At 40.4% G+C, this 24,915-nt stretch overlaps 1 protein-coding gene across 2 annotated transcripts; it reads right to left on the bottom strand.

The window, feature by feature from the left end:
* Positions 1 to 1,768: 1,768 nt before the first annotated feature.
* SLC26A4 (solute carrier family 26 member 4) lies at positions 1,769 to 24,376 on the bottom strand. Of its 2 annotated transcripts, XM_061366258.1 has the most exons (20): positions 24,108 to 24,376; positions 23,692 to 23,831; positions 21,461 to 21,571; positions 19,683 to 19,873; positions 19,072 to 19,236; positions 16,313 to 16,465; positions 16,120 to 16,202; positions 14,991 to 15,138; positions 12,482 to 12,595; positions 11,616 to 11,693; positions 11,324 to 11,419; positions 9,922 to 10,028; positions 9,069 to 9,138; positions 8,658 to 8,750; positions 8,459 to 8,554; positions 7,303 to 7,533; positions 5,803 to 5,857; positions 5,331 to 5,476; positions 4,521 to 4,604; positions 1,769 to 2,918 (listed from the first exon to the last, which is right to left on the bottom strand). In XM_061366258.1, exons 1-20 carry the CDS (start codon positions 24,260 to 24,262, stop codon positions 2,895 to 2,897), a joined length of 2,340 nt encoding a protein of 779 aa, XP_061222242.1. In that variant the 5' UTR covers positions 24,263 to 24,376; the 3' UTR covers positions 1,769 to 2,894. The 2 variants fall into 2 exon arrangements, with proteins under 2 accessions (XP_061222242.1, XP_061222243.1); XM_061366259.1 differs by lacking the exons at positions 21,461 to 21,571; positions 23,692 to 23,831; positions 24,108 to 24,376 and adding an exon at positions 20,968 to 21,441.
* Positions 24,377 to 24,915: the final 539 nt, after the last annotated feature.

Below are 24,915 nucleotides of genomic sequence, written 5' to 3' on the forward strand. Positions count from 1 at the left end.
CAAGGGAAGCTGACACTGATTCCCACTTCCACACACATCACCCCACCCGCCTGCCAATATGGTTTATTTCTCCATAATAAGAATTCATAAAGAGAAGAGTCTTATATGCAGATGCATGGAGCATGTTTTCAGTATGTGCAACTTTATTTTCTAGTTAAAGGATACAATTACTATTAAAACAGGGGTTTTTAAAGATAAAAAACTTAAAATACATGTCCAAATTTAATACCTGGCATGCAGGGAATGCTCAAAATGCATACAAAAGTATCACTTCTTCATTGTACTGGAACAAGATGAGCACATCTAATTGCATTACTCACAGATGTTAGTACAAAATTGTAGAGAATTTTAGCTTCATTGCAAAATCCATTATTTTGGTATCCTTCATTTTGAGGGATACATAGATAGAAAATTAGGAAGCACATACCCCCAAAGCACTGTGAAAGGCATTTTAATGCCTTCTGTATGTCACATTGTACCATTCTGTGTAACTAGGCTTTGTGTGAAATGCGGTTTTTTGACAGATTAAGAACAAATACAACCATGCCTGGAAGAAATAAGGGGGCCAAGAATAAGTGCATTGAATGGTATTTTATCATAATTAATTCCAGCTGAAGTGTTGCATTTGGAAAGGAAACTGGAAGACAGTTGAATATTTAGTTGCTTTTTATAAATACCTGTATGGACAAGAACTGGAGAAGGTTCAAAAAATAGTGTAAGCCCACATCTCTGTCAAGTAAGGATCTACACTCAAACTTCACAGTGCAGATGTTCTCTTAAGGAAAAAACAGTTCCACTTGCCTCTTTTCCATAGTGTGTTCTTCACAAAAATGAGCTGAAAGCTCACTTTATCAGTCCCAGGCAGAGTATTTTGCTTTTTACATGGAATGTACATCCACTTTAGAAAAGCAGTACAGGCTCGGAAAAAACGTGTCTGGCTTTGTCCCGCTGTTTCTGGCCTTGTGCAATGGCAGCAGTACCTTATGTTCAGGTTAATTTTACCTGGGGCAGGGAAGTTTTGTCACTAACGTGGGCAAACCTCCTGCATTAGGCTGACAAATGGAAAGGGAGAGAATGAGGACAGGCAGTGCTAAAAGTGTGACCTGTCAAATAAGAACAGCTGAGCCTAAGCGTTAGTGTAAAGATAAATCAATGCTTCCATCTGAGGAGGTGCACATCAGCCTGGTTTGCCACATTCTCAGCTTGTGGAGGTGCCTGCAGACATGTAGATGGCATGTGTCTCTGAATACAGACCTGCATCTTGCAGGCCTAGACTGAAACATCAGTATCATCTCGGTTCAATCCTGTATTGCATTTGAAATGAGAAACTTCACTGTCATGAAAGCTGAAGTTTTTCTGTCATTTAGGGAATACAAATGTCAATCTGGTGCTGTTACCTACTCTGTAAGATACTGACTGACAGAATTTATTGGATTTTCTTTTTTTCACTGATTTTGATGGAGTTCACTTAGGTCCTTACAGAATCATTTATGTAGTGCTTAGCTTTTCACACGAGTCTTTTTTAACATTACTTGCAGCAAAAATCTTCTCTGTGCAGTGGGATATATGAAAATTTTGCTGATGTAATCAAATAAGGAGATTTAAATATGTGAACATACTGAAACCAGTCAGCCCACATTATGAAACTTAAAAGGGATTTTATACCTGGATGTTTCTTATACTTTTGTTACTATCTGTTCCGTAACCATGCAAGGGTTTCTGCATTTAGAAAATTAATATAGTGCTAAAAAAATTAAAGGTAGCAGTCTGTTTTCCATCAAAAAACATTTATTCTTTATTAAAAGTAAGAACATTGATTTCCTACATGTATTTTTTTATGTAGCCCTAAAGTAAGGATTAAAGTTTTGCAGGTCAAATCCTTTTGTAAATTATTGCACTTGTGCATTATGGACTGAAATGTAAAAGAACAGCAGCAGTTTAATGTAGACGATTAAAAGAAAAAATATGCTATATAAAAATATAACTATTAAACTAAATAAAATCCTCTATTCCATTTAAAAATAGACCCACAAACTTCTGTACTCGGTCATGTTTTGACTTTCTCACTTGCACTCAGTAGCAGCCTGTTCTACAGATTCCATTAAGCACTTGGGGACTAAGGGTTTCCTTAATTTATGTCATGATCTGCCTCTTAGTGAAAGATACATAACCAAGATAATCTTCTGTGTATACTTTGTTTTAGGGATGATCATTAATAGTAGTGCAAAATTTTCTATAATGGGACTAATACAGAACTAATGAACCTGTATTCAAAGGTTACTTAATCCTGTTTAAAGTTTTATGGTAGTTCAGTGTTGTTTTCTGTTTTTGTGACTGTTTCATCTATCACCCATTTCACGTATCAAACAGCCTGCAGCAACTTAAGGAATTGCTTGGAAAAATCATCAAGACTTGTCAGTAGGTATGCTCACACTAATGTTCGAGAATCCAAAGCCTTGGCCAGCTAGAATTCCTGCCTTCTCATTAGGTGTGGTACAAATACAGAACAAAAGGCTTGCCATCCAAAGATTTTGGTCTCTTCAATTCTCCTGGGCAGACCACAAAGCAGTTTTTCATCCTGTACACACTGATAAACTCTGTAATGCACCTTCTGTCTGACTAGTCCCAAAACTGAGTACATCTTTTGTAATAGTCGTCTGATTTTTTTCATCAATACATCATATGGGAAAGTGCTTCCTGAATCAAGGTCCAGAATATTTCCAGGATAATGTGAGCTAAAATTCAGAGTTTTCTAGAGATCTGTATCATTCACACAAACAATCAGATTTTTCTTGAAGTGCAAAGATTGGTTTCATTGCAGAAAATGCTTATATAGTACCGGCGGATAAATACTGCTGTGAGTTCACAGGTAGGACAATACCAGCAGCCCATCTTCATGAAGCAAGTCTGCGCATAGCCTAGTGAAATGGTTTTGAAAAGGTGGAAAGAAACAGGCCATGGTTAGTGCTGAGTACACACCACTTGGAAAATGAAATGCTTGTGTATGTGCCAACTAAAAACTACCAAGTTCAATGTGGCCTCAGAGAAAGTACAGAGAAAGTTATCTATTCTGGGGCAGGTGCTCTCTGACTTGTGTCTGCTTCAGACGGTTCAGCCAGGGAGCTGCAGGTCTGAAGGTTACTAGCTGTCACCTTCAAAATGTGGCTGTGAAGGTGGAGGACAGAAACCTCTCAGAACACTGTTTGGCCTTGGATTGGAAGTTTTTTGCTTGGTTTCTTATTTAATAACAATAATATGAGCATGTAATGAATCCCATTAATAGAAATCAGAATTAAAGTCTCTTTGGCCTTCCATTCTCAAATGCTTCACAATCATGGTGTCTTTCTACCTTTTTTAGCCCTTCATTCTTTTCTGCACTGTGACTTACAGAGGAGTGGAAAGTGCTTCTCCCCATGTTAGTGATAAAGAGTAATATTTGAGTCTCTTGCAGTATTTGTACAAATCAAAAGAGGAAGGGGTGAATCAGGGATACCAAATACCCCAATCAAGTGAGCAAGCCCTGATGAAGTTTGAAAGGCTTTCGCTTGGGGCCTGTTTCTCCTCTTAGCAATCTGCTTTCCAAGATTACATTTCCTATGGGACTTCATGCTATAGTAGAAACTACAGTGCAGGGTGATGCTGAGAACCTCTACTCAGTCACAACCTCCTCTTACCATCTTCCCTCCAGGAACCTCTACATCCCACACATACAGCAACCTTGCTGCAGCATTTTGCTGGAGCACCACCAAGAGAAGGATCACAACATTTCTGCTGCTGGATGAGAGAGGCCAAGCACAGGGTGCTACCCCATTTTAGATCAGAAATTAAGGATGGTGTTCTGACTAGTATCACAGTAGCAGTATAGGAGGGATAGATAGTAATCATGGAATGTTCTGAGGTATTGAGGCATCACCTCAGGTTATAAAAGGGCATTTAGCTCAATCTCCCTTTTCTGAGTAAATGGATTGTGCTGTTTTATTGGCTGTTATTTTAGTAGTAAGTGCTACTTTCTTTTCTGGCAGCAACGTGTAAATACAAAATACCCTGGTATTGCTTTAATGGTATTGTTGCGTGTTGTTGCATGGTAGTTATGTTCAGTACACTGCTCTGCTGCAGCTTCCTGTAAAATGTTCAGATTGCACAAGAAAGTGTCTGTTGTGTTAAAAAAAAAGGAATGAAGGGGAGAAGTTGACCTAATTTTGGACTCAGAAGCCTCAAGCCTTACCAAGTCTTCTTTTAGGCACCTAACTCATGCTTATCTATGTGTAAGCCTGGGTAAGGCGGAAGTAGTCCTAAAATGACAGTGGAGATGCTTGTGCACATATAACCTACTATATCTCAAGACTTTTTCCACTAAGTGCTGACATTCAGGTACCCAGAGAGGTTATTTATTCATGAAGATAAAAACTGTTAAGGGCTCTGTTCATCTGTCATAGTCTCACAGCATGACTCAGTACTACAGACAAAGGGATGAAGCCAGCAGTATAAGTAATAGACGCATTCAGTTCTAAAGTGCATACCTCTTCCTGAACATCAAGTTCATCATCAGGCCGGCTTGTTTCTGTGAGTTCTATGGGCTGTTTAGACTCCTGCATGAGTGAAATCTTGACAGAAAGAAATTAAGAAAACATGATGAGTTATGTGTTGTCTGTATCATTGAAACTGATTTATTACTGTTAAGTATCTTAAAACACAGAATGCAACTAGGAAATGCACAGAGAAGGGCAGTAGGCATGAACACTAGTGGGGAACAGCTTCCATACACACTCACACCAAGCAGAATGGGACTCTTCAGCTTTGATCAGAGGTATATGAAATTATTACTAGTGTGGGAAAGAGAGCAGGGAATGATTATTCATTGCAGCTAACAATACAGAAATACAACAGGCTTATTAAACAGGAAATATTTGTCATATAACACATTTAAAATTACAGAACCCATCTCTACAGGATAATGTCAAGCTAAAATGTGTAAAGGGATTCCAGAAGGGGTATGACAGACACATTGATAAAACTCCATCTGTGGCAAATGGCTCAAAACTCCAGCTAAGGCAGTTCTTAAGCTGCTAGTTTTCAGAAACTATAAAATGTATCTTAGGCTGAAGTGTTCTCCATATGTCCTGGTTCTCATGTTCTTTCCACTAACAGGGTCCTGGGGTTGACAGACCTTTCTCTTGATCTAGCAAAATATTCACATACTACAGAAGCTGTCCAATTTACTGAACTGCCACTTGTTTTTTATTACAGCTTTATGGCTAATTTTCAGTCATGCCTTGCTATAATGGAAATTGCAAAAATGAATGACAGAAGGGAAATGTACTACTGCATACCTTTTCAAATATAGAATCCTGGTTTTCACTGTATGTCATTTGATTCCTTATATAGAGCACAGCATCATGGACAGTCAAGAAGAATATGTCTTTCCTGACAGTGTCATCAAAGAAGGCACTCTGTTCCAGTTGAGATATAAGGTTGTCTGAATTAAAGAAAGCCATAACAGATTTATACAATTTGAAGTAATTTAAGAAATAAATATCAAAATACATGGTTGCAGCTATCAGAAATCAGAAGTACAGCCAAATAAATCAATCATAGTTTTGTCTTGACTTGTATTTTTCATATTTCCTTTAAACCCCACCATTCTTTGTGTGCCACCTCAGCCCATCATGTTTATCAGTGTCATAATCCACATTTTTATTAGAACGAATGCTCCCACAGACACATGTAGAGATCCTGTCTCATCCCTTCTCATCCTCATTTTATTCTCTGCATGAATGGTAGTAGAAATACTTGGATGTTTACCTTGATATGAAGCAAAGTACACCCTCACATCAATTCTCTCAAACTCCCGAATTATCTAGAAAAAAAAAAAGGGAAAAAGTTTGCCAAAGGGGCAAAGTCTGTAAGGAGAAAATACACGTATATGTGTCTGTATAAGTACTGTACAGGCACACAAACACACACTCCATTTGTTTCTGAGTGTCTTCATTCCAAATTGTATGTTCTGCCTGTTCATGGCAAATAAGGAACTGCTATACTTTGCTTAAAGATCAGTAGTTAAGTTGCTGAAGTTTCCTATTTTTAACTGCGTAAGTGGAACTATCAATTTTACACATGCATACCATTACTGCCTATTAAGGTTCTCATTCCATTTGCATAACACGAATAATCATGTAAGAGCCATGTGGGCCTGAGCAAGCTTTATTTCCCCCCTGTATATGTGATACGATACAATCTTTCATTGGCACATGCAAATTTGTCTACACAGATTTTTCCCTCGTGTGATGTGCCAGATGGACCTGTTCTTGGATGAAAAAGATGCATATGGAAAGAGTCATGTCTGTGGACCCCATATCTCGTTTGTCTCAAAAGCTGGAACTGACTCGAAACTAGGCAGAAGGCTGAAGCAAGGCACACAGCATTCTTGTATTTCAGGTAGTTAAAAGGTGGGATGCTGGATTCTACCCCTGGCTCCTTGGTGGCAGGCCAGTCTCTTAGAACAGTGTTTTCAGAGGTGATTGCTTATTCCACCCCCTTTTGTTCATTGATAAACTAGAGTCTTGGCAATCTAAGGTGTGGTCTATAGAGAGGTTAAGCAGTTACAAGTTAGTGAAAACATCCAATCTGAACATACAAACTATCACAAAAGACTAAAGACTGAACAATCTGGTCCTACATACTTGCAACAGGACACCAAAAAATACTGGAAATACTTGGCCTTAATCTCTTCACCTCATTTACCCTTCCCTAAACTAGGAACATTATCTCCTTACATAGTGTGATATTTGAAGATGAATTAGTGAATGTTGATGAAGTGCCCTAATATTAGCCACAGAAAACCCTATAAAGAAATGAATCGTTCTTCCTTCCATCATAATTTAAATACTATTGAATGAATAAATAAATCTTGTGGTTAAAGCCCAAAAAGTGATGGTAGGATGAAATTTTTACTACCTCTGTGTTGAGTGAGCATCATCCTGTGCCCAGCTTAAAGCAGGAGGCATGTGGAAAGAAAATACATCACTAAAATATTTCATAACATGTGCATACAAGGGGACCACATTTGGAGTTTTAATTTTAGATTACTTGACTATGCAACTTTCATATTGTTCTTTTAATGCATTTTAATTTTTTTCCCATGTAAAATAGGCACACACCAATATTCTGCATCTTGCTGTGGGAGTTTGAAGGTATTTTTCAACAACAGATTTCTAAAACCCCAGAAATTAACTTCAGCTCTTGATTTACATACTAATGACTAGTTTCATTTTCATGGAACCCCAGAAAAAGAATTGCCCTTACCGTTTTTATTGATCTCACAGCCACAATATCCAAGAAGGTTACTGCTCCAAAATCAAGAATGAGACTGTGGATGGGCACCTTGGGGATGTTTACTTTGACTGGGAGTTCTGAATTCCAGTCCACCTGGATCTCTACTTCTTTGGTGGGAACTTGAAGATCTTGGTTGTCTTCAGGCTCCTCATCAGCCTCAAAAGCTTCATTATTAACACCAGGCTCACTGATGATGCCATTCTAATGCACAGACAATATATGGAATACAGTATTTAACCATAGAAAAAGTTTTGGAGTTACAGGAAATACTTCCCTGGGATACCTTCCGTTTCAGGAATGAACAAGATGGATATTTACAACCAGTACCCCTGCTTCCGACCCCTGGTAATGTGGTTAGCATAACTATCACCACTTTATAAGGCAAGCAGCCATTCCCTGTGACTAAGCAGATCACATATTCATCCTTCACCTCATTCTCAGACGATGAAGGTCCTGTGAACCAAGTAAAAAAAACCAGATTTCTTCTTTTCCTTCCTACCAGCCTCAAGATTGCTAGCCACCAATGCTGAAAGGACTCCCTTTCCAGTCTTGAAGGTCCCAGGCGCTCAGCAGACCCGGTATTGATGACCCCATCAAAGAACAGGGAAGCGTAACAGTGCACAGAGGACTCTCTGTAAAATCAAGCAGTTTCAAGTCCCAGGTGGGGAATTCAGATAGGAACTGCTGCTGGAGAGTGAAACCTGTGATACCGCAGTGGCTGCTGCTTTTAAGGAGGATATGGAAGGCTATGTCTACCGGCCAACTGATACAGCTTACCTGTGCATCAAAACCTGGATAACAGGAGCATGTACCCATGAAAAAGACAGCATTTTTACTGCACAAAACAATCTGAGGTGGTGAGGTGTAGAGGTAAGATCAGGGAATCTCTTGCTTCCACTCCTGTTAACACTGTGACGGTCAGAGCTGCCTGGATCCGTGGGGTCTTTGGCAATAGGTGTCCTGCTCTGCTAAGTCTTCTGCAATCCTAGACTTCCTACCATAGTAGTAAGTCACACTTTTCCATCTTTATATTAGAGATGAGTACAGAGGAACTCATAATTAAGGCTCAAGTAACAAGCTCTAACAGTAGTCATTTGAGAAATAATAGAAACTAAAACCAGCTTACCTTAGTAGCCTTTAATTTCCCCTTCTTGATTAGCTTTTGTATCTTCCTCAGTGCTTTGAGTCTCTTATTATATACCTTGACTGCATCAAATCCCACCTACAGAAAAAGCATCAGAATTATTTAACTTTACCTAGATAAAACTCTGAGGAAATCCCAAAGACATTTCAGAAGCATCCAAATCCATCACATTATCACTTACTGTGGATTTGAGGCTGCTTTTCAGTCCATCAATGTTAGCATAAAAAATTGGACTTGAGAACCTGAGAATCTTCACACCTTCTGGTTCTGTAACCTGATGCCGAAGAATATAAGGTTAAGCAGCAACAACCATATTTTGGCTAATAAGAAGTAGTTCAACAGTTTCAAAAATTCAGCTACATATCTAATTCACAAAATAATGGCATATCTTTGCTGATAATTGAGGTGATGTGGTTTTCAGAAGCTTACAGCCCCAGCATGCAGTATGGACCAACCATCTGGATCCAGAATTCAGTCCTGACACTTGTTCTCTTTGAGCACTCCACTTCCAAATTCAAGTTGTCCACAATATGCACAACTTTGTCTTACAGTAGCTTGTAGACTGAAGGGAAACAACTCAGCAATGACTTACATTTTTGTAGTCCTTGACCTTCTTATAGATATCTGTGCCAGGAATGTTTCCAAAGCCACCCCATGAAGGACTAACAGGAACAAGAAAAGACAGTGAAGGTAAACATCATGCTTAGGCATTCACAGGATTGAATGGATTGCTGCATACAAACCGTCTTAGACTCTTGTAGTATGCATTTGCTGACAGTGCAACTGTCCTTTGATATTGCTAGTAACCATACTCTCCGGACTGAAGGAAAGGAGTTATATTGCATTTTCAGAGAAAAGATCAATTAAAAGTAACATGATGGCCAAACAAAATTCTGCAAAGCCATCTTTTCTCACCATTCCAATACCATGTGTTCTTTGAGCAGCAACACATCAGCCACAAGAACAATTTTTTCTCATATTCTCATGCTTTCTCCTCCTTTCACAGGCATATACTCAGTATTGTATAAGCAGTAAGTGAAAAGGTTATTGGTATATGCAACACAGTGTTCTAGTATTATATACTAAGAGTTACTATCATGATCAGTTAATTACAGAAGCCCTTCATACATCTTTTTGTATTTGATCTGGAATATTCCTATCCTTTCTAGAACTCAATTATGTGGGTGCATAAATAACGTATGGCTAAGTAACACCAAAGTACCCACCATGATATAGAATAAATAATGATTAATGTAGCTTCTCTTTTATCAGTGTAATTAAGTGACAGCGCACAGTGTTTTATTCTAAAGAACAAATTTTATCCATTTCACAATTCCTGTAAGCCCAAGCAGATTTTGTGCCATGCATCATCTTGCTTTTCAGCATATTGTCTTTCTTTTTCATGGTATAACAACAACAATTACTTCTGATCCTATGTTACTTACAACTGAACTCTCAGCACAACTGTCAGCAATCCAAACAAAAGGCCAGCAAGTAATCCCAAATCAAGTCCCAGAATGATGGATGCTACACATGTGAAAACCCAGATCACCTGGAGAGGAAATAACAAATGTGAAGTCTCTTACTTATATAACTCCTGGCCACACTGAAGAATCACTAGGCCAGACAATATGAGTAGCAGAAAAATGTAACTATGGAGATGATCATAGCACACTGGCAACTAGCTAACTTCCATACAAAAGAGTTCCCAGCAGTTCTCAAGGACCCAGTTACTTAAGTGAAATTAAAGGAGATGCAGGTAACCACTGTATTTTCTTCTTTTTAATGGTGGCAGCCTTTGTTAATCTTTCATTAGAAATGGGAAAAAATTTACTTTCCCAAGATGTAAAATACTGTAAGATGCTCCATGCAGACCCGTAGAGAGGAAAGGGAGCTCCTCAGTGGTATCTGAGAATCAGAACTGTTGCAAAAAGGGGTATTTCATATTAACAGGTTGATGGCACTCTCTAAGGTCTCCACTGAATATTCAGGCAGAACAGCTGAAGTGGGCTCCTCAGTTCCTTCCTACATCACTGCCCAGGCAGAACACCCAGTGGACCCAATCTTTCAGAAAGCCGAGTGCCTGCACTTCTCACTGCAGTCAGTGGGATCTTTTACCTATGGAGAGAACTACTAAATGATTGACTAAAACTGTTCAGATATACCTGAGACAGGTACTGCCCAATGACTGTAAAATTAAGCACAGTAAGGGCTGCATGTAGAAATTACTTTCCATGCAATCTTTTCCTGCCCTAACAGCCACACCCAGAGTCTATTCCACAGAAAACACAGCAGGATGTGAGCAAGTATAATGGTTTGTAAGGAAAGCTTGTTTATATATCCCTTATCATGCTAAATGAATCCATGTTCTAGCTTGGGTTACTCTTACTACAACAAGAAATCATATTTTCTGAGGACTACCTGAGATTATCCAGGCAAATGGGATGCTAGTGTGGTAATAATATATGTGCATGAATTATGGAAAGGTCAGCTTTTCTGACCCATTTAAACTGTGCAAAAGATAAAAGCGGAATGGTAAAGGTGGCAACAGGCATCTTTATTGTGATTTCCAAGCCATGTCAACACAAGAGTGCTGTAAACTGGTAATTGCTATGAAGTAGTCATCACTGCACAGTAATACCGTGATTGGAACCCTTACTGTGAGGTATATGGAATAAAAAAGATAAGCAGAATACTATGTAAAACTCTAAACTGGGGAATTTTTAATTGATGTGAACTCTACAAAAATTTTGTGTATGTGGTAGTAAAGAGAATTTTGGATGGTATTAAAAAGCAAAAAAACCACCAGACAACATTCAGGAAAAAAGGAAAAAATAGGTTACTTACAGCATCCACTTTATTCTGTCTCCACAGACGAGGAACGTCAAACACCTGCATGAACATTCCTTTCAAGTTAGCTATGACTACAGCTGCCAAAACAGACTGTGAGGAAAAAATGAAAAAGTGTTATTCAGAAGCAGAGATACATATTAAGATAGCACTCAACACTGTAAACCAGAGCCTTGTCTGGTATCAGTCACTGTAGTTTAAACAGGGCTATTAATCCTGCCCATCAATGTTGAGCATTTGGGTGACTGATTGGTGCTAGTGACTGTACTGCAGAGGACAGTTACGGTACCTTTTGTAAGGGCTCTAGCAATTTCCCCAGGGCAACAATGGCAATCAAAACAATCCCAGCTGAGATTATACCAGCAACCTGTGAGGAACAGAGTGTTTATAGGAAATTAACTTATTAAGACTCTATCTTCTGTTTCTAGGATTACCCAGGAAAATGCACAAGTAGTTTCACATTACATTTCTTTAGGAACAAGGAGACCTGCCAAATTGCCGTTGTGCTTAGGCACACATGGGCCATCATTATACCCTTCAGCTAACACAGAATTCAATTAAGCAGGTAGAATAAACAACGGCACACAAGGTAGTAGCTCTTGAAAGGGTTGCACTGCAGAGACAAATGAAAGGAGGAGAGTCTGTGTGTCAGCCAGAAAAGGGCCTGCTGGATAACATGTTGCTTGCCTCTGTTAAAGAATGCAAAGCTATAGTACTGTAAACCAGCATAGCTTACTCAACATGAGAAAGATAGCACATGGGCAGATGATGAACGGCAAATAGTAGGGCTGCTCAGGCCAGCACATAGGACCTTAAATATCTCTCGGGCAGCTGTGAGAGGACTTCCTCCCTCATCCTGAATTCCTGCTGTGACAAATTCAGTCCCTTAACTGGGAATGAAATTCTGCGGAATTAAGCTTGAAGCATTTCTGACCCCTAATGTAATTCATGCCATGTGAAACTTGATTGCCCTCTTCCAGCAGGGCTACAAAAATTATTCATTACCACAGCACAAGCAGCTAGCTAAGATACATGTGGCTTTCCACGTGCCAGCAACTCAATCATTTTAGGACTACTTTCAACCCAATATGAAAGCTGTGCCTTATATAAGATTAAATTTACTTGTTCACAGTACCAGTAAGAAGAGGGCATTACCTGAGTCTTTCCACCTGTACTTTCCTGGACTGCAGTCCGTGAAAGAGCAGTAGTTGCAACAAAACAAGAAAAGGCACCTGAAAAAATGTTGCTGATCCCAAAAGCAATAAATTCCTGGAAGATAATTGGATGATGCTATAAATACAGATGCCTTAAGACAGTTCCACAATGGAGAATGACAGTATTTTGTACAGTAGTTTATAAAGTAGGTAGCACAATAATATTGAGAAGAGAATGGGTTAGTAATAGCTGTTAAGTGTTTATACAAATTCCTCTTGTGCCAGTGTAACCACCTGTGTTTGGGAACCAATACAATGAAGCTGATTGATAGACCCTCCCTGGCATGCATATACTCATCTCGGTATAAAGACATTTAAAGTTTGTTTCCATCAATGTCATCAAGCCTAACATTTCTAGCAATTACACTGATATAACTGCATCAAGGAATGGGACTTGTATAAATTTAACTCCCAAGCATCATCAGCTAAACAAATAATTTTAATCAGTGCAAAAGTCTGAGTTTAGACAAGCCTTTCATTAATGCAAAGCACGGTATTATTAGTAGAACTAATCAGGAACTTTGCAATAAAACAGTTTCACTGAAAACATCTAGGTTATTGAGCCAGAAGTTTTTCACTCTGAACATCCCAATGAACTCACGCTGAGTCCCAGGCAGTGTTCTCATAGATTTGCCCCAGGGTCACAGATGCTGGCATCTACTGATGCTGGTTGTTCTGCACAAGTGACAAGGACCCCGGGGCCTTTATGTCCTGGGATCTGGGCCATCCCTCTGCTGGGAAATGAACCATCTGGGAGCTGCCTGCAACCCCATATAATTGACAGAAACATTGTTTTCACCAAGCCAACAGAGTCACAAGAACTTTTCACTCACTGCAAATTTTTAAACATACAATTTAAGGTTTGGTTTTTGCTTTCTCCCTTCTTTTCTGCAAAATGAGATTTCCTGTAAGCTTTTCCTTAAGCTCCAAATACAAGAGCAGAATTTTGAAGTTATATTCTTTAACAGAAGGACCTATTCCTATGTAAACAGCTGTGCTCTGCAAGAAAATGTTGTAAGTATTGTTCTTAGTATTCTTAGATCTTAATGGTCTATGCATATATGAAGACAGTGGCAGACAATAGTATTGACCTGTCCTTCAAAATTATTTCACTACCTGCTGCTATGATGTTATTTTGATTTCTCCTATTCAAGTAAACTATTTGTCCATCATTCATGTCTGCATTTAACTTTTGTTATGTGTAAAATTAATAGTATAGTATTGAAAGGAAGGCACTTTGCTTTTATAGACAGTAATTCTACTACTACAATATTTGATTAATATCTTAGATGCACATCAGTGCTGGCAGAACAGCATATTCCTCAAAAGAACAGCATAAACAGCAGTTCCAACAACACGTGTTACTCTTTCAGATTTATTAAACTGAAAGTCAATGGATTTTAGGCAACTTTAAATCAAAGTGTTACCAGATATGAGCTTTGTGTATCGTAAAGTGACCATCGTGTTCAGAAGTATATTTTGTTACATACTGCAAAAGTGTTTCCAAAATCAACCTTTATGTAATCCATTAGTACTAAAATAAAGGACACATTAAACAAAGTACTCAGCTTATCTATTTATTGTAGTAAGTGCATTTTCTCATCCGTTCAAATTATAAAATTAAAAATTATCATAAACATAGGACAAGGAAGCTTTCTGACATTTTCGCTCCCATACCCATGGGCAAGTCACATAACCCCTGGTGAAGACACTGAGCAACTGCAGGAATCCTCTAAGAGTTTGTGAATGCATAGCTAGTGACGTTCTAGCCTTTAGAAACCAATGATTAAAACAATCCAGCCATTTGGTGCAGACAGTTATTGAAGGATGTTGATATGCCAGTAAGCATTTACTTCTGTGAAGCTGCAGGACTTAGCTATAGAGGTAAAGTACATTTATATTGATGTAACTGGTGTCATGAAGAGAAGCACAACAATTTATTCTGTTGGGATAAGATCATGCCCTAACTGAAATTTCAACTGATGCAAAACCTTCACAGAGCCTAAGCCTAAATAAAGCTGTCCAGAGGAACTTTTTAACATTGCCCCTAATCCCCAGAAGCACACCTCAAAATATGCCTTACAAGTGGAAATGAAAAGCAGGTTGCTAAAGCTGGCCATGTCAACTTGACATCACCAGAAAATCCCGTGCAGTGCTTAGCTTTAGTTACCTTTTCAGAGCTACGTGAGTCACTAAAGCAATACAAAAGGAATTAATTTCATTAAAAGCCCATACTTAAGATAGAGCACATCTGGCTCATCTCTATGTGGTAAATTTGTCAGTTAATATATGGCCATTTCACCTTTTTTTTCCCCAATAGTTGAAAGAATTTCTCCTGTCAGACTTCAGCTTTAGCCTGGAAAATATGTGTGGATGATGTTTCTTTCATTTGGCTACATGAAACAAAACTTACATTCACTATGCCTATAAATTCTTTTGGTTATACATACCTGGTTTCCATCAATAGCATAGTCATACTTGGTTGCATATACTTTCCCCACAGATACGGCAATAGCATAAGCAACAATAGCAATAGAAAAGGAGGCTGCTATCATCTGGGAAAACAGGCTGACATCTGGAGGTTCAGGAGGCAAAAATCTAGCATTTAGAAAATATATTAGTGTTATCATCTTTGATCAAATTCTGTTCTTACTAGAATTGTCAAGGAGTTTGAGGCAGAGGCATACAGGTTGCTTATAATATGAAGTGTAATGTTTCAAGTTAATAAAAAGGTGGAAACAGCCCATTGACATACAGAACACGCTTATCTAGCTCTCCCAAATCCTGATGCTATTAATCAACAACAAAGCTCTCATTGTTCTCAGCATGACTGAGATTTGGCCTTATGATAGCAAAGTGAAAAAGTACATTTTTTAAAGCACTGAATAAAGGATGTATTGAATAGTATGATGAATTACATAAATATGTTAATGACACTTCATACTATTGTTAACATACTTCTTCAGAAGATTTCAAAAACATTTTATCTCCTACTGTGTTTCCTCAAATTTTAATTAATCAAGCCCTGAATACCAAATGGAATGTGAAGGTTACTACTGTGAAGTGCTCTGAATCTTTCAAGTGAAAAGTCTCTACCAGTGCAATCCTCAACATCCTTGCTCTTATGACTACGGAAGTAGCAAGATTGATTGGGATAATGTTAGCAGCCTGAATATGAACCACAGTGGGAGGGATAACTTGGGTCTACAGAAACTAAATCTATGCAGAATTCCATTGGTAAAAATCCTGTTTTTTTCTGGGGGTTTTTTGAGTGGGTTTTTTTTTTTTTTTTCACATTTTCCCATAGTCATACATTCACTTTATGAAGCAATTAATTCTCAGATGAACTTCATGAATCTGGTAGACATTCCTAGTCCCATTTTACAGATGAAGGAAAGCTAGGCAATGTATTTGGGTGGCATACTCGACAGAGCCAGAAGTAAAACTCAGGACATCTCCAGGTCTGAGTTCTAAACTCAGGTTACAGCTCTCAATTTCTCTTTTACATCTTTTCTCTTACCACTATCATTTTTAGTCAATTAAAATATTACCTATTTCCGAGAAAACAAAGGCACTCACCCTCTTGGAATGCTCTTAACAATGCCTGCATTGTATTTTTTCTCGAAGTCAGCAGCATATGAAATGCCAGTGGCTACTATTGTCTGTAATAAAATAAAACAACAGTTTCGAAACTTAAAAAGGTTCTTGTCTTCCTGTAGCTAGCCCCATCTATTTTAGCTGTTATCAGACTTCGTTACGCTCTTTTGCTTACCACAATAACTTCTATTGGTATAGGTATAGGTATCTTGTGTTTGAACCGATCGTTTATTTCTTTAACTACCATGCAGATAACAATGGTAAGGAGTCCAGCAACAAGATCTGCAATGTTGGTGGTCCCAATTTTTTCAAATGTTTCAATGAGAGTCTGAAAAATAAAAATGACAATATAAAACTTGCCCATGTCCCCTTTAAGGATGTGAAAATACTCATTAAAAGATCCAAGATACATGGGGGTTTGGAGGAGGCCGAGTTACTTGTTCATTCAGGAGAGTAACCCTCTCCTGAAGGATAGGCTGAGGTATCCTGTCTTGACATACTGTCAAAGTGCTACAGAATCAGTGAATGGATTTAATGGTGAATTTAACTGAAAAAGCTTACGTGCAAGAAATATCCACACAGGGGGCTTCAGCTTCCTGATTCTTAGGAAACCAATGCTAAGTAAGAAGAGTTAAGTCCCACCTGTGTTTTATTACCTCTACCCTTTCTTGGGGCAAGGAAGGGAGGATCTATATCTTCTTCAGTTTGTCCAAGGGAGCAAGGGAGGTCTTCATTACTCAAAAGACAGCTAGCAGACGCATGAGCAAAACTCTAGTTCACTGCGTACCTAGAACATACGGTCTGTGGATTACATGTTTCCTATTTCCACTGATGACATACAGAGAATGAGTATGAATACATGGGTCCTGTCAGGCTGCGGAGAATCCTATACTTGAGAAAAGCAGTCACTAATCCTCACCTTAGCGTATATTAACCCTCTAAGCAGAGTTCAGTCCCATGCTGGAGGACTCCCACAACTGGGCTGCTATAGGCAGCTCCCTTCTGTATCCTTGCTATGACCTTGCTTGGTCCTATTGTTTATTGCAAGTAAGTGTACAGAAAAAACATGAAGTGATCATTGCAGAAAAACTACAAATACTCCTCTGTCATTCTCCTAAGCATCAGTGTAATTCTCACTTGCCCCATCTCCAAGAAAATTTAATCATTCCATGCATAGTGAAACAGCTTTAACAGAATGATCTGGTAGAAAATGGGTTAGAAATAGATTTCTTGCATCCTGGTTAGCTCCCCAAATACTGAATTGTCAGTTTAAAAGCAAGGGGAGGATTGCAGCAGCAGTACCACTACTACCATTCTTTGGTGTTGAAATAAAACATCTAAGTAAGTGCTTAATCAGCTATGTTTTCTAAGCTAAAGAAGAAGCCTCCCTGAAACACTGAATCAGATGCCTTTCATCGTGTGACTGAAGCCACTTCTTGCCCGTTGTACTGCTTACCATGAATCCTATTCTCACTGACCATCATTTGTGCTGCCTCCGTTCACAGGGGAACAGTAATTTCCTCACTTGGGATTGTGGATTCTGCTAGCGTTGGATGCTTAGTGTTGCAGTTTGTTAAACACCACTTCTGAAGCAAGTCCAAAACTGGCTGAAGCTGGTGCAGCAAGTCACTGGTTGAGCACACCAGAAATCACAATTTCTTTGCTCTACACACTTCTGTAAACACATTGATGGCTTACCTGTCAGAACTCAGAAGCTTTGAGCTTTAACCTAAAAAGTCAGCATTCCACTCAGGCTTGCAGGAGCTGGAAGAACCATGTAATTCCTTTTCAAAAATACTTTTTACTAAATGTATCACCCTTCAATAAATATAAAAAATAGAGACAGAAAGACCTGCTGGATTAACAAGTCCATCACCCTGACAGGTCTGCTGTAAAGTCTGTTAGTACTTTGTCTCATCTGATTTTCCTTGTTTTGAAGGAAAAAGTTTTCATTAATTCTGAAAAGGCCAATAACATAATACTTCCCTCCACCCAAATAATCAACCATTTTTTTCCCCTAAACTTTGCTTTGCTGTTTGCAGTTATATTCATTCTATTATTGCTACTCTAGATGTCCAATGTATTTTTTTACTGGTCTGGTTGCCTGAACAGGCATGTAAAATCTGTAAATACATTTTTTCACCTAGAACAACCTCTTTCAGAAATCTGTAATTCTGATATGAAGTGCTGTGGAAGATCAAAAATACTGTGAACCTGGATAGTTTCATGCTGAAGTCAGTGACAAAACTGTCAGTAATTTTTCTGGGGAAGGAAACTATTCCGTAATACAAGAACTCCAGGAATTCAGTGGTTCTGTAATCCAGCCAAGACGTTTCTCCATTTGATCATTTTCTCTAAGATCAACAAATGGAGTTGTGACAGCATTTAGCCTCACCTTAACTAACCAGTAGGTACCTGGCTTCATGGTGGGAATCCTCATCCTTGTTTAGGTATTCACGAGTATGGCTACAGTGTGGAATGGCAAAGGATTCTCTCTACCAGAATGACCTGCTGGTTTAAGAGTAAAGCGTGGGACCAATCAGCTTTGGGAGATGACCTGACAGTGTTAAGAAATGATGGAATATCCTCCACAATAAGACAGAAAGGACAGAAAGCAGTCTCTGGAAGTGTCAACCTAGAGAAGAAGAACTGTTTTGCTGGACAATTACATTTAAACTTTATGTGAAAACCTGCTCTGTCTGAAAAAAACTTCAAGATGACAATTGACTTTCTGTCTGGGAAATACCAAAAGCAGCTACTTAGAGCTGCACTGCTATAAATGAACAGCAGCAGATCTTCATGACAGTGAGAACTAAGGGAATGCCCTATACTTACCGCCATACACATGGACCATTCCTGTACGAAATGGATGCAGAAGATAATCACATAAAAATACTGGCATAAAACCAAAACAGATTAATAAGACGTACTTACATATATTATGGAAAGGACACCGTTATAGTTTTTTGTTGAAACATTTAGGACTATTTTCAATTGTGACACAAACACTTGAAAAGCAGCTGCAGTTGTGAATCCGCCAACGAGTGGGTCTGCAAGGTACCTCACAATGAAACCAATCTGAAGGACTCCAAATATTACCTGGAAAAATCATGAAGAATAACAGCTTGCTAAACAACAAAAAGGGACACTTTTATTTGGTGACATCTTATCCTTTGTTGTTTTGGTTTTGTTGATACAGAGCCATAGGACCATATTCCCCCATTACTACCTAGTGTAGCTTAATATTTTGCCATCTGAGGAAACAAAGGAGACCAGAAGAAACGTGTGAGCGGCTGCTCCAGAACAGGCACCATTAGCACTCAGTTTCATGCAGGTCTCTTGGTCTGCAGTCTGCTGCCACAGACTCTGCCCAGGATAAGAAGAATAGTCCTCCAAAAGCTCTTCAGAGGTTGAGATTACTTTTCTTCATTTGTGTGTTTTACTACAGGAAAATGTCTTACTGCCCTAGTACATATTTCCATGCTGTGTTTTCCCATTAAAATTAAAGCAGTATCAACCTTGTGTCTTCAAGCCAACTATTTTACCTGTAAAATTCCAACCAGAAATGTGAGTGTACTAGCAATCAGCACTCTCTGTGCATCTCGGGATTCAGTGTCTATCAGTGTCCCAGTAACATTAGTCCCTGTAGCATTACTACTTTCTATGAGAAAATTATCATCAGGGGCCATGCTCAATACAACAGATCCCACCATCAAACTGACTACAGGGAAAGGACCTGTAATGACAAACAGAACACACTGAAGTTTAACACACAATAAAAAGAAGCATTTATCATACTAGACAAGTAAACTCTAAATCAGAAAATCCATATAATATTTTAAATGGGGTACATTAGTAGTATTAGGGAGCCAGGAGCCACAGGCACTGCAAACATGACAGAAGGATACAATTCCTTCCTTAAATAACTTTAATTATTCATACAGGTGCAGTTTCATGCTTTGCTTAAGCCAACTTAGGTATGTACCAAGGCCAAAAGGGGCAACATGTTCCAACCATCTCCCTTTTATGAGCACCACAACCAGAGAAAACAGATGATGATCCAGCTAAAAGCAACAGTTACTTGATTTTTCTTCTTTTTTTGTCTTTGGGATTTTTTTTATCATGGTTAGTTTTCAGCTGGTCCTGGTTGCCACACAGCTTACATGGTCAGGAATCCAAACACCATGGTGGTGGCAGGAACATGCAGCAAGGGGTAGGAACACATCTTTTGGCAGTAGTGTGGTATTACAATGGCTAAAGATGACTGAAACTATACTTAGGGCAAGATACAGAGAGAGTAAGTGATCACTGTGTCAGCAACACACAATCTAAAAGTAATCATATTTGGTTTAGTTATTTACTAAAATTATCCAGAAAATGCCATGAAATGTCTTAAAGAAGGAGAAATTAATTTTGCAGATACCTTAGGGGACACTTCATGAATAAGAGTATTGAAAAAAGCATAGATGAGCGTTTTATAATCTAGAAAGTACTAATGTCAACATAAGTGGACATGACAACTCAGACCTGGATAGAAAATGTGAGCTGGTAGGCAGAGTAGGAAGAGGCTAAGAAAGTGGAGAAAGCATACAGAAATATTGATGCAGCAGAGAAGAAAGTTGATAAAAACCACAATATCATGCCAAAGCTTTGGGAGAGGAAACCAATCTATTCTTAGTGGATATGAACAAGGAAAGACTCTATTTTATTAAAATGAAGAAAAAGAAACTTCAGTGATCAAGCTGTAGCATGAATTTTAAATGTGAGAACTGACAGGAAACAAACCCCATCTTTTACAGAAAGTATTCAGGAAGAATCAACAAGGTTTACCCATAGCCTTGATGTGAGGATCTAGAGCGAGGCTGGAGTGGACACACAGGTTCTGGGTCTCCACGACAGGCAAGAAGATGACATTGTCCACAGTGATCAAAAAAGGATGCAGCAAGGAAGGCTTGTAGAGAAGACTAAAAGAGCTGTTTTAGCCATCTTGAGCTTTAGCTGATAGACAAAATGTCTGTTTACACTGCCTACTGAGGCCTTGATCTTGTAATTTCTTGCAAAGAGTATAGCTAAAGACAAGATTTAAACTTCAGCATAAATGCAAGCAAAAGGCATGCAGGGGCACAACTGAAGTTAGCTGTTATGCACGATTGCCTGGACAGAGAAGAAATAAGCCTTAGGTCCCCCAAACACACCAATATTAATATTCAGCAGAGCCAATTCAGTTCAGAAAGTAGTTTTCTTGTATGAAATATGAATGTTCACAGTAAGGATTAACATTTTGTAATAGATAATTCACTGTAACTTGAACACATGCAGTTACCAACTGAGATGTGCCTTGATGTTCCCAGGAAAAAGTACGTCAGGATGGGAAAAAAGGCAGAATAGAGACCATATCCAACAGGAACTGCAACCAGCAAAGCATATGCCAAACCTAAAATGACATACCATCAGAATGTCAGACTTAAAATCTCTCAACAAACTACTACCTTGTCTAGAATAGACTTTCAGAAAGGTTTACTCCTTTTGTCCAGATACAATTTAGAATGTGTTTTGTCTGTAAATCAGGCACATATGTGATTATCAATATGTGATGGTAAGTGATTACATATTCCACACTGGTAGTTGAATGAGTAATTACTGAAAGATGTTCCTGTATAGTAGCTGAGAACATATGCTCAGGTATGAAGTTTAAGTGGGTGAACAGTGTAGCAAGAGTGAAAGATCAGCCCCTAGAGAGAAAAAAGGGATATGTGAAGTGTCCTAGTTATAGACAGAAGTTTCAAGCACAGACTCTGAATTACTGCACTACAAGTATGCTTCAGCATGTTCAGCCCTTCTGAAAATCAGGCTGCTCTTTTTTTCTCAGTATCAGCTTATAAAGTTAAATACCAAAAGTAAATCACACAAATTTGACAGTTTTTATCCTTATCGTCTTCCTTTGTATACCTGTGCAAGCTGTCAAATCCAACAAACAATGAAAAAACAAGTTGCTTTCAGTATCATATCCTGGTTAGCTCCCACTGCAGAGTAGTGTTCTGTCTCAAAGATACTGCAAAAGCCATCAGAGTGCAAAACAATTTAAGTCCTGGTCATACTACTGTGACTGTTGGGATGACTACAAGCAACACACAGTTGCTGGGAGTTAGGGACTTCAGGGACCTCAAAATGCCAGAAGCCTCTTTTTTTTGGCGAACACTTTGACCAATTTTCCCCATATTGCACCATGTCGAATTTCAGATTTTTGTACGTAATACAACTAGATTCAGGTTTGTACTAATCTGGTTTTTTAGTTATTATTAATACATAGGTGGGAGACCAAACAGTGTATTTATTTCAGCAGTTTTGTAAGTGGAGTCTAATTGTGAGACAATCAGGCCCAGTGTAAAAAAAAAACAAATGAGGGGGCTACAGTAAGAGCATAACAGCTGTTACAAGTCATATGAAAAGCACATGTAGTCAAGTCCATTTTAAAAATGCAAGGGACTTCTGTAACTGGGGCACTACCTTCAGCAGAGATATTCCATGTCTGACACAGACTGTCTACAGGTGTGAACAAATCACTTTCTTATTCCTCAGGTCACCCTCTGCCTGGAACAGAACTGTAAAGCTTTTCTACTTTGCCAGTCTGTGCCTTCCTAGGATGCTCCAAGGGAACAGACAGTAGGGAATACTTGTGCCTAATTGAGAATGAGTAACCTTTCTTTGTTCCCCATATGAAGCTTTGTGCCCTTGTGCAAACACTTGATTTCCATCGAGGGAAAATGTGGGGTTGACAAGCCAGCTTAACCTCCCCCAGTCCTGAAAAATGATGAAAACTGTGTAAGAATACTACTGGGATGAAAGAAATGAATGTGCTGGATCACATCAGGGTTATTGCTAGCCTTGTCTTTAACAGTGGAACTTAGCAGCTGCCCCAGAAAAAATGGTTCTGCCCTTTAGGTCTTCCTTAACTAACTTATTTTATTTCTGCTGCTTTTCTGTTTGTTCATCCACCGAATTCTTTCCTAATAAATAGAATAAGGAAACAAGGAAAACTTATTATTACATGTGCTGTAACTCTCCATCAAGATTATACATTTTTTTTAGTGTGAATACCACCTCCTTGAGGGCTGTTTTTTGCAGATACCTGAGCAACCTTATAGGCCAGATTTTAAAGGAGAGTGGATATCAAGGTTGGGCCAAAAAGTAGATTTCTGTGGGCAGCTGCAGGAGAGCTATGGGCTGAGATAACTAAGAAAGAGAAATAATGCCACATGACCCATCTGATTTATCACAAAATAATTAAAATTTTAAATATCAAAATGAATAGTCTTTGAGTAAAAGCCTTGGAAGAAAAAGTTAAACACATCTTGAGACCACATCAAAGGAAATTTAAATCTTCCAGCTAAGCAAAGAGAAAACAGGAATAAATTAAAACCATCAATTATTTATCGCAAAATAGTACCTAATGTCTAGTATTAAATAACAAGTCTCAGATTTGTAATTCCACCTGCATTAACACCCCTGTGTTTAGCCAGCTCCCTCACAGGGGGCCGACGTGCCGCGCTTTACCTTGCAAGGTGGCGACGAGGCCGGTGCTGACCCCAGAGATGATGTCGCTGATCAGCCACTCCTTCACCCGGTAGTTGGGCAGCCACTCCAGAATGGGCAGGAAGGACTTGGCAATCTGAAAGGCCCTTTTTCTCGAACATCTGCGAGGAAACAAGTGATGAACGTGCCCCACAGGGCTGCACTGGGAAGCCCCCGACAGCCCCAGGCTACAGCGAGCGTTTAAAGCTGCAATGACAGGCACGGTGGTGTCTCCCAGGCAGGGATGGGGCAGGGATCGGTGTCAGAAGCGCTGTCTGCTGGAGGAAGCTGCGTCCGCCTTGACTTGAGGGGAAGCGGAGATGGGTCTACCGGCGGACTGGCCCCTTCACCGCGCGTCCCGGCACCTCCCGCTCCCGCCCCGCGCCTGAGGGACCCACCTGCAGGCGGCCTGCGCCCGCTCGCGGAGAGTCGGGGGCAGCGGCGGGCGCCGCTCGTTCTCGTCCTGGAAGCCCGCCTCGCTGTAGATGGGCCGCGCCACCACGTAGTGGCTGAGCTCCGCCAGCGGCTCCGCCGCCCGCTCGCCCGCTGCCATGGCCCCGCCTGAGGCGGAGGGCAGCGAGCGGCGCCCGCGCAGGCACCCCCTGGCGGCCCGCCCGCGCCGCCGGTTCCCCCGGCCGCCCGCTGCCCCTCAGCCCGGGCCGCGGTTCGATCCCGCGGAGCAGCGCTGTCCGCGTCCTGAACCGGCGGCTCCGACGGCGCCGCCGCGGCCACCGGCTGCTCTACCTGAGCCCGCGCCCGCTCTCCGGCTTGGGGTAGGGCAAGCCGGCCCCGCCGCTTGCGGGGTAGGGCAAGCCGGCCGCATTTATACGGCCGGGCGCGGCCTGGCGCTTTATTTACGGGGAAACACAGAGACCCGGCTCCGGGCTGGCCCGGGCGACGCCTCCGTCCGCCCTCCCCTTCCAGCCCCGGCGGCCCCTCGCAAGCCCTGCCCCGGGCCGGCGCTCGCCGGAGAGACCCTCCCTGTCCCGCGGGGGCCGCCGGGCCCTTCCCCCGTCCCCTCCCGTCCCTTCGGGGCGGGGGCTGCACTTCAAAGCCGCCGCCCGGGGCAGTGCGGGATGAGGGTCGTTGTCAGGGGAATTGCCCCCCGGCGCGAGGAGCGGGGCACCCCGCACGCACACGGACCCCGCCGGCGGGTGGAGGGGCTCGTCCCCCTCCACCGTGTGCCCAGCGGCGGCGGCCTGCGAA

Source organism: Neopsephotus bourkii, unplaced genomic scaffold (assembly GCF_033783945.1).
Source record: "Neopsephotus bourkii isolate Nb327-2 ecotype Australia unplaced genomic scaffold, CSIRO-AGI_Nbou_v1 NB_1328, whole genome shotgun sequence".
NCBI classification, from domain to species: Eukaryota; Metazoa; Chordata; class Aves; order Psittaciformes; family Psittacidae; genus Neopsephotus; species Neopsephotus bourkii.

Excerpts from the sequence above, each read along its gene's own strand:
- SLC26A4 (XM_061366258.1), bottom strand. The coding sequence starts at position 24,262 with ATGGCAGCGGGCGAGCGGGCGGCGGAGCCGCTGGCGGAGCTCAGCCAC. Across the intron at positions 21,572-23,691 it reads CCTCGTCGCCACCTTGCAAG|GTTTGGCATATGCTTTGCTG; the intron begins GTAAAGCGCGGC and ends ATGTCATTTTAG. Across the intron at positions 8,555-8,657 it reads AAAGCAGCCTCAAATCCACA|GTGGGATTTGATGCAGTCAA; the intron begins GTAAGTGATAAT and ends CTTTTTCTGTAG.